Source organism: Eptatretus burgeri, chromosome 9, assembly GCF_056783735.1.
Source record: "Eptatretus burgeri isolate ZD-2024b chromosome 9, Ebu_testis_v1, whole genome shotgun sequence".
Classification (NCBI taxonomy): Eukaryota; Metazoa; Chordata; class Myxini; order Myxiniformes; family Myxinidae; genus Eptatretus; species Eptatretus burgeri.
Window position 1 is genome coordinate 89,352,920 of NC_140969.1, and position 17,233 is coordinate 89,370,152.

Consider the following 17,233-nt stretch of genomic DNA (forward strand, 5'->3'; position numbering starts at 1 on the left):
ATATGAGAGATGGGGGGGGGTGGACAAGATAAATAATTAATAAGGATACTGAATACGGGAAGAGAAGAGAGATGAGGCTTTTCAGGAGATGGGAAGATCCATTTATGACGTATGCATGAGGAAAGGTTGAAAGCGTTAACACTCACACGTTGATTTATGTTTGAATACCCTCTTTTATAATCCTCAAATGTTGTAGGAAGTTTTAAAAAAAAAAAAAAATAGAATAAACATTCATTTGACAGATGAACAGTGAGATTTGAGGTTTCCTCTTCCATTGTTCTGTTAGGAATCCGGAGGCTCTGAAAGCTGTACGTGCCGAGGTGGAAGAGCTATGTGGAGCAGACCTGAACCTGTCTGAGAACCGCATTCCACTGGACCAGAGGCAGCTCAATGGCCTTGTGAACTTGAGTAAGCAAAGCATGATGAACAAGAAGGGCACTCGGTAGAGCACATAGTGTTTCGAATCTGGCAGCCATTTGCACACAACAGCCAGAATCCACGCAGTTCAGTTATTTCGATAAGTATGTGTTTATAGTTAGGGTCCCGTCCCTATGTTTATTTGGTGATTAAATGTATGTGCGCTGCGAGTTATTTTTTCGTTAGAATTGATATCCAACGACGACAACAACAACATCATCCTCCTTCGCTCCTGCCACCATCGGCCTTCCTCACGCGCATGTATGCCGAGCACAGACGTGGACGGGGCTTCCATCGCCTCAGATCGGAGCCCCGCTCCAAAAAAGGGCATGGAGTTTTCCTCTGCCCAATGAGCGAAGGGTGAGCATCGCACGCATGCCCCAGCCAATGGGAAGCCAGAACGCCCAGGGAAGAAGAGAATTGAGGGATGCGAGAGAAAAGGTTGTCGTCGGACCCCCCCCCCCCCCACCATGTTCTGGCCTGCTGGGCTCTCGTTGTCGTGGTCGTCGGTCTTCGTCCCTGGTCTTCTCCTCGGTGCTTGGTGCGAAGCTGACCGTGCGGGTTCGAGTCTCACCGTGGTGGTTTGTGTTGGAGCGTGCGGGCTAGTGGTCAGAGCGTCCGACTTCCCCACCAAGAATCCTGGGCTCCACAGCGGCAGGTCAGCAAGCCGCACGACGCGGCCAGATACATAGTCCATGAGCTGGACCCCCCAAATTTCAGAGATCGGTATCAAACGAGGGGCAAAGCGGCATGCCATTTTTTTGGTAGGTCATAATGTTTAGTTTCGGAAATCTCTTGCTGGCCCTTCATGCAGGTTCGTTTTTAAGCGATATCCGCTAGTGGGGTGTAAAAATAACAATTCCTTTTTTCGCGGTATTTTACATCTATTCATCTCCTGCATCTTATCCAATGCTCGACGGAGGTGATTTCCTATTATAAAGTCGATAAGTCCTTAAATTTAGAGTGGAAATTAACTGCAAATGAATTGAATTTCAAACGTTTAAATGCGATTTTCTCTTATTTCACTGCACGCAGCTAATATCCGTTTTGTCAAGTTTGTTTTACACCAAAATATATACATCTTTCGAATATTCTTCCTAGTTTGTAAGTAGAAATATTGTCGGAAATTGGAATCTGGCGAGAGTGAGTTGATATATATATATATATATATATATATATATATATATATATATATATATATATATATATATATATATATATATATATATATATATATATATATATATATATATATATATATATATATGGATATCTCTCCTGCAAATGACGTTGCGTTACCAAGTGCTTCTATCATTGACGGCATGGCCCTGGTCCATAAGATGAGTGGTGACAACCGAACATTTGCAGAAGTTTCCGAGGAGCTGTTCCAAACTGTCTTGCAGACCTACCCAGGCAGCAAACGCATAGACGTAGTCTCCGATGTCTATCGGGATTTCTCCATCAAGAATGCAGAACGAGTAAAGCGTGGTTCATCTCAAGGAATCCTGTTTTCGGTTATCATCCCAACACATAGGATAAAGAACTGGAGGCGTTTGGTGGCATGTTCTGCTTGCAATGAAAACCTTACCCACTTCTTCGCTCAGGACTGGCAGAATAAACAGAACAAACTTGGTGGGAAGGAGCTGTTCGTGACATATGGTAGCAAGTGCTTCAGGATTACAGAGGATGGAGTCATATTGGATGTTCATCAACTTGCTTCAAACCAGGAAGAAGCTGATACGCGGCTATTGTTGCATGCAGCTCATGCCAGGAAATCCAAATTCAAGTCAGTTGTCATAGTGTCAGAAGACACTGATGTCTTGATCTTGTGTCTGGCATTCTGCAGAAGGATACCATGCAGGCGATCCATGTGCGCCGCTGCAATGGGCAGGAACAGGATACTTAGCATTGACGAAATGGAAGAAATGATGGGGGATGAAGTTTGTCTGGCCTTGCCTGGTCTACATGCATATACTGGATGCGATACGGTCAGTGCCTTTTCTGGTGTAGGCAAAATCAAAGGCTTCAAGCTGATGTGCAAGGAAAAGGTGTTCCGCGATACTTTCACAGCTCTAGGCGAAACCTGGTCCCTCACAATTGACATGTTGGCACTGGAGTCATTCACCTGTTGCCTATATGCAGCCAGGACTCCCGAGACGGGCGTGAATGCCCTGAGGTTCAGCATGTGGCGAGCGAAGAAGGGGGGAGTCGAGTCTGGACAACTACCTCCATGCAAGGACTGCCTGGAACAACATGCACATCGAGCAAACTATCGGTGTGCAGTCTGGCGACGGAGCTTGGAGGCCAATCCTGATGTGCCAGCTCCTGAGCCTGGGTATGGCTGGGTCGTTGTAGACGACGGCAATCTGGATGTTCTGTGGATGAGTGGTCCACCTGCACCACAACTAGTACTAGAGTTCATGTCATGCAAATGCCGCCGTGTTTGTGAACTCCCAACCTGCGAATGTATGGTCAATGGCTTGAAGTGCACAGACGAGGGTAGGCTGAAAGACTGTACCAATATGACAGACGACATAGAGGACAACCTTACCGATGGCTATACTTCAGAGGAAGAATCTGACATTGGGGAAGAATAAGTGCAAAGTTCAGAATCAGACAGCTGTTATCATTGCCTCCCACTATGTTGTATGTAATTACCAATGAAACGTAGTAGTGAACATTGTATTTTCGGGGTACTTGTGGCTAATTACTTATGGCCACAAGTCTGCAGTGTCAAAAAAGAGAAAGATCAAGTCTGGTTTAGTCTGTCGTGCGTTCCAAATCATATAGTTGGGGCCTGTTACATCCCCCCCGTCAGATTCCCCATACTTTCAACTCAATGTTTTTGCTACCAAACATGAAAAATGCATTAACGAAGAAAAGGTATTTATTATGGGCAACCTTAATGCACGAATACCAAACCTCAAACGTTTTAACTCGCAAAACGGTTATTACACAAGAAACCCAGACACCAGATCAAACCAACACGGTCAAATTATTTTCGATTTGTGCAAAGAGCTGAACGTTCATCCTATAAACCACTTTAATAATAACAATCTTCACTGTGACGGCGGGATGACATTTCGACAACGTAAGATATGGATCTCGCAATTAGACTGGACCTTGTGCTCTACAGAAAGCATCTCGTTAATAAAATCATTTGAAGTTATTCGAGACGAAAATCTCCCGACGAATTCAGCAGTCCATGATAGCTCTTCCGTTACAACTATAATGAACAGCGATCCATTTTCCGTTACAAAATTTTGCCACAAAGTTCTTAAACAGATTTATGACTATTGATTCTTAACAAAAGTAAAATTTTCCATCTTGACTTATAGCATACCGCTCCATGAACACGACTAAATTCAGTTTATATTAATGGACTACCACTATATATCTAAGATGTGTATACTTTCATGCTTTACCCTCTGTATGTGATAGTGGTCAATAAATAATAAAAAAAACCAATGTCACCCCCAGGGTGACCAGTATCTTGCCAAAATGTGAACATGAGTGACTTATTTATTCGATTAAAGTTACTCAAAAAATAGGGGTTTCGTGGACCTTGATGTTTGACCTTTTTGTTACCTTGACCTTTATGTTTTCGTACGGTTAATGGTATCTCTCCAGGACCGTTGTACATGGAATAAAGAGATTTTGATGAGAATTGAGAAAATAAAATTTTCATGAAAAATCCGTTTTTTCGTCATGACGTCATCAAATGACGTCATAGTGTCAAAATTTTGACAGATCTGGAAAGCACTTATCAAGCGCTTTCATTTGAGGTATTACTCGATATGGTATCTAAGATTTCAAAATTTGACCTTGGGGTCAAAAACTTTCGACCTCCAGCGCTAACCATGAAGGTCAAGGCCGATCACCACCAAAAATTAATCAGCTGAGCGCCACACCATGAACTATATTCCCTTGAAGTTTGAAGACGATCCGATCAAAATTACTCAAAAAATAAGGGTTTTGTCAACTCCCCTGATTTGCGACAAAGTGACCTTGACCTTTGACCTTGACCTTGAAAATTTTATGCGCTGAAAGGGACCTCTATAGGCCTCTGATATGCGAAGTTACAAAAATTTCCAATGATAATAATAATTGGACAGCGGCAGTATGCTTTAACATATCGTGATGGAGGCGTGACATTTTCTATGCTGACTGCAATCAACGGCACTTTTATTTGGCACAGACTTGCCTCTTCCCATTTCAGTTTGCAAATCGAGAAAATGCCGACGAGTATGGGCTCCAGTCGAACTTCTGCAAAGTCGGTCTCGTTGATTTTAAAGATATTGGAGAAAAACGCGTTTGAAGATTGAAAAAGTAGTTCATTGTCATTAAATAAATTACATATATAACGTAATTACACCATATTATTGTCATCAAAACACAAATTGATCTTGACAGTTAGATAATATATACATTTTACTTCGCAAACCTGCAAAGAAAAAAAATCGGTTAGTTTGACCCTCAAAGAGCGCCCCCTAGCGGATAACGCCTAAAAACGAACATGGATGATGGGCCAGCAAACATTTTTGTGAAATATAGGTTATTTCTCACCAAAAAAGTAAGGTCTCCCTTTGCCCCAAATTTGATGCTGAATTTTTGTCTCCTCACGGACTAACACCACGGAACTGTGTCCCCCCAGCTGAACTATCCTCCTTGGCTGAAGGACCGAATAAACACCCGGCGGGGTCCATTTCTTTTGAATGTGTGTGTGTCTGTGGGCCCAGTCTTTAAGTAGAAATGGCATAAGTGCCTTGCATCGTTGTACATTTGATTATATTTGGGGTAACTCTGGTCTTTGTCTCCCTCTCCCTCCCTATTATAAATAAACCCCGTGTTAAATGTTCCAGTTTGTTGTCCATGTTTTCTTTCATTGGCCTAGCATGGTTCGGGTTTGAGTTATAGTGAGGACGATTGGGCCATAAATTGTCATTTGGACCGGCGCAGCTTTGGTAATTCCCGCTCTGTTACGCCAGATCCAAGTCTGTAACAGCGACTCGGTTCGGACAAAGCCGGCCGAGGGTGTGGCTTCCCCGGTAGTTACTGTAGATGGCGCGAGTACTTACGTATTGGAATAGACAAGTGGACCCTTCCTCACGCCGTCAAAATATTGGCGACTACGGTCCTTTAAGCGACCTGTCGACTCCGGAGTTATCCGGGGTGATGACCTTCAATTCCGGTGTTCGGTGGGAGACGGCCCAACTGCTCCGTCTAGCGGTCGTCCTCGCTACCGAACGAGAACCTGTAGATCAAACTTTCTGACCCTGATTTCTCCCAATGGCAAAACCTCCCTTCTGGACTTGGTGATGACAAACTTTCCCACAAATGTCGCCTGCTCTTCCTGTACTCCTGATTATATGCTTGTGAAAGTCAACATCTCCCTCGCTATTCTCAGAGAGCTGCCTCAATGCCAGCGAGTCTGGCATTTCACTCAAGCAGCCATCTCTCTTCAGGACTGGTTTCCCATATCTACTGCCCCTGATGTTGACTCAGCCTGAGAATTCTTCCACAGAAACCTGCTTGCTCTCGTGCACAGATTCATCCCATCTCATCTACAATTATCCTACCCTTCTTCCTGCCCATGGTACACTGAATCCTGCGGTGAAGCAGTTTCTCTGAAACAACTTGCCTTCTCTTCCTGAAAGGTAAAAAGTCCGACTGAAGGCAATCTCAGTTCATTCCACAAAGCCCACAACAAGTGTGTGTCTCCCCTCAGGAGAGCCAGAAAACAACATCTGTCCAACCTCAAGAATGAACTTTCAAACTTGTCTCCCTCCTCTAAAACGTGATAGTACCTTGTTAAATCTGTCTCTGGAATATGCTCCACTTCCATCCCTTTCCTCTCTTCAAATGGCACCACAGCCAACAACACTCATGTGTCGGCTGAATGTCTCAATTCTGTGTTTGTTTCCAAATCTTGTGTTCTTAACCCCTGACTCTCATTACCCATCCTCCCCTCTCATACTCAACTGCCCCTGGACTCTGTGTCTTTTGCTCCTGAGAAGGTAGAGATGGTTCTTTCTCACAGCTCTGACTCTGCTACCGAACTGGATGACATCTGCTCAGATGTCCTAAAAACCTGCTCTGCTGCTGTTGCACATCCTCTCTCAGTCCTATTCATCCTGTCACTTGCGCTAGGTCATCTTCCATCTGCTTGTAAATCTGCCAACATCACTGCACTACGTAAAAAGGTGCAAAAATGGATCCCCTCACCTACAGACCTATCCGCTTACTTACAATGATGAGCAAGGTCATGGAATCCATCATCACAGTTGAAATGAAATCCTTCCTTTTCTCCAACAACCTCATCTCAGATCACCAATTTGATTTCAGACCTGGTCAGTCCACCTTGGACATGCTGCTTCTCACCCAACAATTGATGGAGGTCCTCAATGTCAGACATGAGATCAGGGCCATTTCTCTCGACATATTTCGTACTTTCAATACAGTCTGGTATCCTGCCTTATTCTCCCATACTCTCTGTCTATGGCATGCAAGGCCAACTCCACACATAGCTTATTGACTTCTTGTACTCTCATAGCCAATGTGTGGCACTCAACAGAATCCTTTCATCTCCTCTCCCCATCAAGACTGGAGTGCCCCAAGGCAGTGCTCTTGGTCCCGTTCTATTCCTGATCTTCATAAACGATCTCTCTTATTCTCTGGAAAAATCCTCTTTATATATTGACTGATTACTCCAACCTGTGCCGTGACATAACTCATCCTTTAGAGAGCAATGCTGCATCCTCTTCCCTCTCTTCAGACCTTGAAAAAAAAAAAAAAAACGCAACATGGTTAATCACTTGAAATGTATCTTTCAATCCTGATAAATCTCATACTCTTACTATCTCTCCACTGTCTAGCAAACCCTCCCATCGACTTTCTCAACAATCCTCCTGAGAAAGTTCAGTCATTGAAACTCCTGGGTCTCACTGTCAGCTATGATCTTTCTTGGGAACATCACATTTCAAAATTGGCCTCGAAAGTCAGCCACCGACTGGGCATCCTCCATCGTCGAAAGTCCTTCTTTGGCATTCCTGAACTCCAATCCACTTACAAGGCCTTCATCTGCAGCTTGATGGGGGTAATCTTTCTCCCCTTTGCACTGGTTCCCCACCATCAACACCCTTCTTGTAAAACTACCTAAATCCAGGATCTCTGCTCACCTCCACTCATTCGTTTCTCTTTTTCCCCCATCTATGGAATCAACATCCACATCCTCTCCAATCTCATTCTTCCCTCTAGGTCTTCAAGACAGCTGTTCACCACCATCTTAGGTGGTCCTCAATCCAAATCCATGATCTTTTCTCCCCTCATTAACCTCTCCCACATCCCTCCTCCTTCCAATTATCCCTACTTGGAGTTTCTTTCTGTGTCCAACTTGGCCACACCATGTGTCCTCTGTGTCCAACTTGTCCACCTCAAACGTGTTTGTTTTGTGCCCTGTTTTTGTATGTTACATCGTGATACATTCAGTGTAAAATAAATGAAACTTTGAAACTTGAAGTTCAGCCTTTTTATGTTTACATTGCATGAAGTGTTTTATCATCATTCGTTATAATAAATATATTGGAATGAACTGCATTTGTAAGATGTTTTAATCGTTAAATTTGCACACAAAAAAACAAAAACAATTAAGCATTCAAATTCCTCATTCTGTTGTGCAAAGTGATTTTTAGAAATCACGAGACGACCCGTGAACCCGTTGGGTTCCCGTTGTGATGGCGGTTGATAAAAAATTAATTTCAAAAAAACAAAAAAAAGATAGCTCCAGCGAACGAAACCGCTGAGGTTGTTTACATTGATCAAATACTCCTGAAGAGTACTTCACTGAATCGGGAATTGATTTTTTAAATAATTTTTTGTTGCCTGATTTGAACGAAACTTGATACTGCACACTGCAGGAGAATGGTGTGTAAGATGGCCCTAAAATTTTTGCGCTGTCGTGTACTGTTTTGGCTGTATTTCGGGAACATACATGCATACATACATACATACATATATACAAGATTAGTGTTTTAGTAATACTAGTACGTGCCCGTATGTGCAAAAAAAACCAAAACAAAAAAAAAAACTTTAAACCGCTACCAGAAGAAAAACCACACAGGCCGTTCCTTCACTCTCGCGTGCCCGTACGTGTGTGACCATACGTGCAAACCCCCCCAAAAATATATAAAACTTTCAAACAAACACACAGGCCGTTCCTTCCCTGTCGTAAACGATGACTGGATTGGGGCATTGTGTTTAAGAAAATCGAGAAAGAGATCGAGAAAGAAACAATACAGCAAGTCGATAAATCGAGAAAAAATCCAGAAAGAATACAATAAGTCGTCACTATCCGGAAGTCCAGAAGTTAAGTCTTCACTGTCCGGAAGTTCGCATATTGCAGTTACGATTATAATTCACAATTTAGTTTTATTTGCCAATTATTCAATTAGCGCCAACGTATTTTGCCTTTTCGCAATGTCATCACAAGGAAAAACACAAAGAGAAGAGAAGAGAAAAAAAAATAAGTAAAAAAACTTTCAAACAAGCACACAGGCCGTTCCTTCGCTCTCGTAAATGACGACTGGATTGGGGCATTGTGTTTATCTATAAATGCGCATAAGAAATCGAGAAATTATTAGAATACAGTGTCATCACTATCCGGAAGTCCTACGTTGTAACCCGTAATGGGGAACGCGGCTGAGGATCTCTTCCCCAACGGCCATGCCTACGCAGCAACATGTCCTGTGATTGGTAACTAAATGGCGCATTGGTCACGCCTACGCAGCAACGTGTCCTGTCATTGGTAACTAAATGGTGCATCGGCCACGCCGACGCAGCAACGTGTCTTGTCATTGGTTGGTAAATAAATGGGCATAACTTGGGAAGTGCTTGTGCGATTAATATCAAACCTTGAAAAGGCACATCCTCAGGTCCCCAGCAATATACCTGGCAAGTTTCAATTAGATCGGACCAGTGGTTGTCAAGAAACAGCGGTCACACACACACACACACACACACACACACACACACACACACACACACACACACACACACACACACACACACACACACACACACACCTGGAATTATAGATAGATACTCGGTAGATAGTGTTTTTATTTATTTATTTAGTTGTTTATTTTAATACAATGTCGAGGCTCGTATGAGAGCTAAGATTGCATGAAGTGTTTTTCATTGAACCAAACGCGTGTCGTATTTCTCATTGATAAGACAAGATCGACAAAGAGTTCTTGAATTTTGAAAGGAACTCACTTTGATTTCGAATTCTCCACAGAGCAGGCCTTGTCGTTGGCCTTGCTCGACTGTCAGGTCCACTTTGACTCCTTGGCCCGAACAACGCTCCAACATTGGTGAAACTGGTGGCTAAGTTACCTTGGGCTGCCTGTTGGTTCAATGTGTTTGTTCTGATGGTTTGTTGAATCATTTTTATCTTGCCAAAAATAAGTTTTTGCAAGATATGTTAGTCAGCTTGTATGTTTTTTTTATTTTTATTTTTATTTTTTTGTTTTGTTTGTCTGTAATCACGTATAAAAAATTCTGCAGAGCACAGTTATCATTGGAAATTTTTGTAACTTCGCATATCAGAGGCCTATAGAGGTCCCTTTCAGCGCATAAAATTTTGAAGCTCAAGGTCAAAGGTCAAGGTCACTTTGTCGCAAATCAGGGGAGTCGACGAAACCCTTATTTTTTGAGTAATTTTGATTGGATCGTCTTCAAACTTCATGGGGATATAGTTCATGGTCTGGCGCTCAGCTGATTAAGTTTTGGTGTCGATTGGCCTTGACCTTCATGGTTAACGCCTCAGGTCAAACATATTTGACCCCAAGGTCAAATTTTCAAGTTTTAGGAACCATATCGTGTAGTACCTCAAATTGAACACCTCGAGGAGTGCTTTCTAGATATGTCAAGCTTGAGACATTATGACGTCATTTGGTGACGTTATGAGGCAAACGCATATTTTTCATGGTTACTCTGTAGAACTATTCTCATCGGAATCTCTCGTAGGCAGATATTCCTCAAGGAGTCGCTCCTGGTGGATAGCAGCTCTGTTCACCTCAGTGTGACCTTAAATAAGTCACACGTGGTCACCTTTTGGCAAGATACGGGTCACCCTGCGGGTGACATTGGTTTATTTTCTTGTTAAAACTGCCCCTAGGAGTATAACAGAGAGGCTGCTCTGCTAATGCAAAAGGTAGGCCTCGGATTGTGATTTGAAGACTTTAATAATTCTGCACAATTACTCCTATAAAGAAGCAAATTAAATGTTCATACGCCATAAGGACTGAATCTTAATCTGCCACTGACACAGGGCCAGATTTAGGTATGGGCAAGCTGGGCAGTTGCCCAGGGGCCTCCACAACCAGGGGGCCTCCACAACCAGGGGGCCTCCACATATTTCATGAAAAAAAAATTGGAAGGAAAAATGTATTTTGAGTGCCTGGAATGGGAGTTGGTAGTTCGTGGAACAGATATAAGATATTCATCTTATCTCATTCTCTATTTTATATAGAAGTTCAGATTCTTTGTTCTTGAAAAATATACTTTATGGATGACTGTAAATATGTCTTGTCACCTTTTTAGTATTCTAAGGTCGGGTGGGCCTCCACTACTGAAGGCTGCCCAGGGGCCACCACATGTCTAAATCCAGTCCTGCACTGACACCTTATAAGCAGGGAGGTTCATAGGATTTCTCTCAAGCGAAACGATGATTGATTGATTTCCTGATGTTTGCATTGCAGGCAGTGCCGTGAAGGAAACTATGAGACTCGTCAGTAGTGCGATGCACGTGAGAGTTGCGAAGCAGAACTTCAATCTGGACCTCGGCTCAGGACGGACGTATTCTATCCGCCGTGGCGACATGCTCGCAATGGTTCCAGAACTGACTTACATGGATCCTGAGATCTACGCAAAGCCAGAGGTATGACAATACATGTATCGTCCCAGGTGTTATCCCAGAAACCCCACATCTACATAACTAACCATGCAGCAATCTTTCTCATCCCAATAAGTAAACTCTCACTAATCCCGACGAGAAGTCTTTCATTAGCCCTGACTATCGATCTCTCACTAACCCTCACTTGTAATCTCTTATTAATCCGAACCAGCAATCTCTCATTAATACTTACTCGTAATATCTAATTTATCCCCCACAAGGATTCTCTTATTAACCGCCACTTGTAATCACTCATTAAACCTTACCAGCAATCTCACACATCCCGACTAGTAATCATTATTTTTTTTTTGTGTACATTACCGAGGCTCATATAAGAGCTAACACACAATGCACAGCTAAGGAGGAGGGGGGGGGGGCTTGAGACAAGAGGGGCGGGAGAGGGAAGGACAAAACAGTGGGGAACAGAGACATTAGGAGATCTATGGAAGGGAGAGGGATGGGGTGGGGAACACGGGGTATACAAGACGGACATTACAGGGACTTTCAGGAAGGAAAGCAGGGAATTTGAATGAGGTGAGTTTGGGTTGGATTAACGGGGGTAGAAAAGATCGAGGTTTTGGATGGGGGAAGATAAGAGATGGTGGTGAACAGCTGTTTTGAAGGCCTGGAGGGAAGAATGGGATTGAACAGAGTGATGGAGTTTATTATTTAACCCCTACCAGCAATCTCTCACAAACCCCGACTAGTAATCCCTCATTAACCCCCACCAACTCGAAGTCGATTAGTAATCATTCATTAACCCTGACCAACAATCTCTCATAAACCACGACGAGTAATCTCTCATTAACCCCAACCAACTAGTAATCCCTCATTAACCCCCACCAACTTGTTGTCGATTAGTAATCATTCATTAACCCTGACCAACAATCTCTCACAAACCCCGACTCGCAATCACTCATTAACCCCGACCAACTAGTAATCACTCATAAACCCCGACTAACAATCTCTGATAAACCATGACTAGTAATCTCTCATTAACCCCAACCAACTAGTAATCGACAAGTAATCACTCATTAAACCCTACCAGCAATCTCTCACAAACCCTGAATAGTAATCTCTCATTAATCCCCACCAACAATCTCTTACAAACCTCAACTAGTAATCATTCATTAACCATCCATCCATCCATTGGGACCATACTCTGTGCAGAGCATTGGTGCTGCTTAACCAGACTCCTTGGCTATTGGGCACAATCCTGGATGAGTCGCCAATCCGGCACAGTATATCAGTAAGCTGGCACTTATTTTGCCAACATCAGAAGGATGACAGGCAGAGTCAACCCCACCTGGTATTAATTCAACAGAAAAGTGAGGATTGAACTCAGGATCATAGGAACTCATTAACCCCTACCAGCAATCTCTCACAGACCCCGACTCGTTATCACTCCTTAACCCCCACCAACGATCTCTCAAAAACCCGACTGGTAATCTCACATTAACCCCCACCAACAATCTCTCAAAAACCCGACTGGTAATCTCACATTAACCCCCACCAACAATCTCTCAAAAACCCGACTGGTAATCTCACATTAACCCCTACCAACTTGTATTCGAATGGTAATCACTCATTATCCCCTTCCAACAATCTCTCACAAATCCCGACTGGTAATCTCTCATTAACCCTGACCAACTAGTAATCAACTAGTAATCCCTCACGAACCCCGAACAACAATCTCTCACAAACCCCAACTAACTTGTAATCGAGTAGTCATCACTCATTAACCCCTAACAACAATCTCTCACAAACCCTGACTTGGTAATCACTCATTAACCCCCACCAACAATCTCTCAAAAACCTGACTGGTAATCTCACATTAACCGCCACCAACAATCTCTCAAAAACCCGACTGGTAATCTCACATTAACCCCTACCAACTTGTATTCGAATGGCAATCACTCATTATTCCCTCCCAACAATCTCTCACAAATCCCGACTAGTAATCTCTCATTAACCCTGACCAACTAGTAATCAACTAGTAATCCGTCATGAACCCCGAACAACAATCTCTCACAAACCCCGACTCGTAATCTCTCATTAACCCCAACTAACTAGTAATCGAGTAGTCATCACTCATTAACCCCAAACAACAATCTCTCACACACCCTGACTGGTAATCACTCATTAACCCCTCCCAGCAATCTCTAAAAAAAACCCGACTAGTAATCTCATTAACCCCGACCAACTAGTAATCGAGAAGTCATCACACATTAACCCCGAACAACAATCTCTCACAAACCCTGACTGGTAATGACTCATTAACCCCCAACTAACTAGTAATCCCTCACGAACCCCTAACAACAATCTTTCACAAACCCCGACTCGTAATCTCTCATTAACCCTAACTAACTAGTAATCGAGTAGTCATCACTCATTAACCCCTAACAACAATCTCTCACAAACCCTGACTGGTAATCATTCATTAACCCCTACCAGCAATCTCTAAAAAACCCTGACTAGTAATCTCATATTAACCCCTTCCAACAATCTCTCACAAATCCCGACTCGTAATCTGTCATTAACCCTGACCAACTAGTAATCAACTAGTAATCCCTCACTAACCCCTAACAACAATCTCACAAACCCCGACGAGTAATCTCTCATTAATTCCGACCAGCAAGCTCTCACAAACCCTGACAAGCGTCTTCCATTAACCCCTTCCAGAAATCTCTCACAAACTGCGACTCGTAATCACTCATTAACCCAACTAACTAGTAATCGAGTAGTCCACTCATTAACCCCTAACAACAATCTCACAAACCCTGACTGGTAATCACTCATTAACCCCTACCAGCAATCTCTCACAAACCGTGACTAGTAATCTCTCATTAACCCCGACAAACAATCTCTCACAAATCTTTTTCCACCTTTTCCCCTACTTTAGCTTTTCCATGAGCCTCGACTTCTATTGGGGGAGGGGGTTGCTAAACGGTAGAATAGCTATTGGTTTGTGCGGAGGTATTTACACTTTCGAACCGTCTGGGTGATGTTCCAACAGGAATTCCACCACGATCGCTACATCGACGAGTTCGGGAAGGAACGAACATCTTTCCAGTACCGGGGTCGGGACCTCAAGCACTTCTTGATGCCCTTTGGCTCGGGCTCCAGCATGTGTCCTGGACGGTTTTTTGCCCTCAATGAGATCAGGCAGTTGATGGTGTTGTTGCTTTGTCACTTTGACATGGAGCTCGTACACCCTGAAGACCCCCCACCCAAATCCCGTCGTAACATCGGCATACAACCGCCCAGGGAAGACGTCATGTTCCGCTATCGGTGCAAAGTCTAGTTGCTCAGCCAATGGTCCTTTACACACTCGATGACCATTTCTCCTCCACCACCTTTCATCATCTTCACCACAAAATATCTACAACCAACATTTTCATTACTTGCAAAATCAAAGATTTTTCAGTCGATTTTGTTATTTTGTCTGTTTGTTTGTCAATCGCCAACAGGTCACAATTCCAAACCGATGGTCATGAAACTTTACCAAGCTGTAGAGGTAGTCTCAACTGAGAAGCTTATTGATTTTGAGGTCAAAGGTCATTTTCAGGTGAAATTTCTAAAATCGTCATATTTCATAAGTTCAACAGGATTTTGCATATTGCGTCACTGAATTGGGAAGCCAACTATTTGAGGTTAAATGGTCAAAGGTCAACTCGAGGTCAAACTTCTAAAATCATCAATTCCAATCTGAAAAAGAATCAATTTTCATCCGATTGACCTGAGCTTTGATTCAGATTGTCAATTTTAATCTTAACTTGACGACCCGTGAATGTGGTGAATTGAAGGTCGTGACGTGTGATCACATGTTGCACGGCTCGAGCACGGAATAGATAAAGCTGAGGTTCGGCACGGTCGGGGGTGATTGTCCCAAGGGCATTGTCGTTTTACGGCGGCGGTTCACTTGGTGCTCGTTGAATGGTGAGAATTGAGAGTATATCGGACTCCGGGCTTATACTGATTTATTTTGCGGTGATTAGTTGCACGTGTATACCTTACTGCTTATGTACTCCTTGCTGCGCCTGTATTCCCTGGTGTGCCCGTAGAAGCGGCTCCAATCAAATGGAATAAAGCCTACACTCTGAAGGTTCATCTCTCGTTTTCATTTCAGTGAACCCGTTGGGTTCCCGTTGTGACAGCGGTTGATTAAAAAAAAAAAAAAACAACAAAAACAGATAGCTCCAGCGAACTATACCGCTGAGGTTGTTTACATTGATCAAATACTCCCGAAGAGTACTTGACTGAATCGGGAATTGATTTTTTAAATAATTTTTTCGTTGCCCGATTTGAACGAAACTTGATACTGCACACCGCAGGTGAACGGTGAGTGAGGTGGGCCAAAAAATTCTGCGCTATCGTGTTGGCTATATTTTAGGAACATACATACTGTCATGTATTCATGTACGAGATCAACCGGAAGTGCGGTCATTACGAGGCGGGAACATGGCGGCATGAGGAGGCTGGGCTCATGAATGGTTCTGAGGTTTCTGTGTGTGGAGCACAATAAAAGATTGATGGTGCATTCACACTGCTTTCCCTGCCTGATACATTACATGGCGACGAGGATGGGATTCTGGTGAGCACGTGGAAAGTAAGCTGAGCTATTGCAGTTAGCTGTTGGCCAAGCAACTTGCTATTTCCCTGCATACGCTACTCGATCACCATGTCCCTCGGCCGTATTGATGAGTTCAACCCACGCGAAGGAAGCTGGGAGGCGTACATTGAGCATCTACATTATTACTACCAGGCTAACAGCATATAGGATGATGCCAGGAAGAAAGTAATCCTGATGTCGGTATGCGGCAGCGACACGTTTACTATTCTGAAGACTCTCGCCATGCCCAGGACCACGATGGATTTAACACAGGCCGAGCTTGTAGCAGCTATGGAGGAGCACTGCGAACCCACACCCTCAATCATTGCGAGTCAATTCAATTTTTACATGTGTCGCCAAACCTCGACACAGTCCATTTCGGCATTCATAGCTCACTTGAAACACCTTTCCCAGCATTGCCAGTTTGGTGCTACATTCGACGACATGCTAAGGGATTTGCTCGTTGTGGGAGTGGAACAAGATCGAATTCGCCGGCACCTACTTGCTGAACGGACTCTGACATTTTGTCTGCCTTTTTTTTCGTTGCCCGATTTGAACGAAACTTGACATTGCGCGTCAATGTGAAAAAAAGGTCAAAATGGCGATGCTGCACGATGCACGATGCTGACCCTGAATTTCTGAGGACATCGCTATCGCAATGGAGTGTGCAGACAAAAATGCTGCAGATTTTGCTCGCTCCATCGCTTACCATCCTGGAGCTGACCTGTCATCTGTCAATCGTGTGGAACAACATCCAACCAGAAAATCTGATGCCAAAACGCCTGGAAACTGCCTGGTGGCTGGTGCTGGTAAATGCTGTTTCCGCTGCAACGGTGAGCATTCTCCCACTACGTGCCGTTTCAAGAATTCCGCTTGCGACTACTGCCACAAGGTGGATCATATTGCCTCTGCGTGCTTGTCTCAAAAACGGAGGGAAAGGAGAGATGAATGCAAAACCCACCTCCTTGACTCAGAGCATAACCAGGAAGGCATGACTGATGGAGACAGCCCTAACAGCCACAGTGTTCAGTCGTATGACCTTTTCCACACAAAGTCTGGCAGACAGTCTACTCCTATACTAGTTATTGTAGATATAGACGGACGGACCATGGAAATGGAGGTAGACACGGGTACTGCCGTCTCACTCATGAATGAAGCAGCTTTCCGTAACCTGTGGGTGTAATTCTGAGCAACCCAGCCTCTGTTGGTCCCCGATCCGACTCACTACATATACCGATGAGTCAATACAA

The 17,233-nt window shown here is 43.6% G+C and overlaps 1 protein-coding gene across 1 annotated transcript in view; it reads left to right on the forward strand.

The window, feature by feature from the left end:
* The window catches only part of LOC147020582 (cytochrome P450 7A1-like), a 29,399-nt gene extending 13,924 nt beyond the window's left edge, over positions 1 to 15,475 (forward strand). Inside the window, exons 5-7 of the mRNA XM_085896035.1 lie at positions 287 to 408; positions 11,178 to 11,356; positions 14,388 to 15,475. Of these exons, the coding sequence (XP_085752161.1) occupies positions 287 to 408; positions 11,178 to 11,356; positions 14,388 to 14,675 (589 nt within the window). The 3' untranslated portion in view covers positions 14,676 to 15,475. The remainder of the gene's footprint in view (positions 1 to 286; positions 409 to 11,177; positions 11,357 to 14,387) is intronic.
* The last annotated feature ends 1,758 nt before the right edge of the window (positions 15,476 to 17,233 follow it).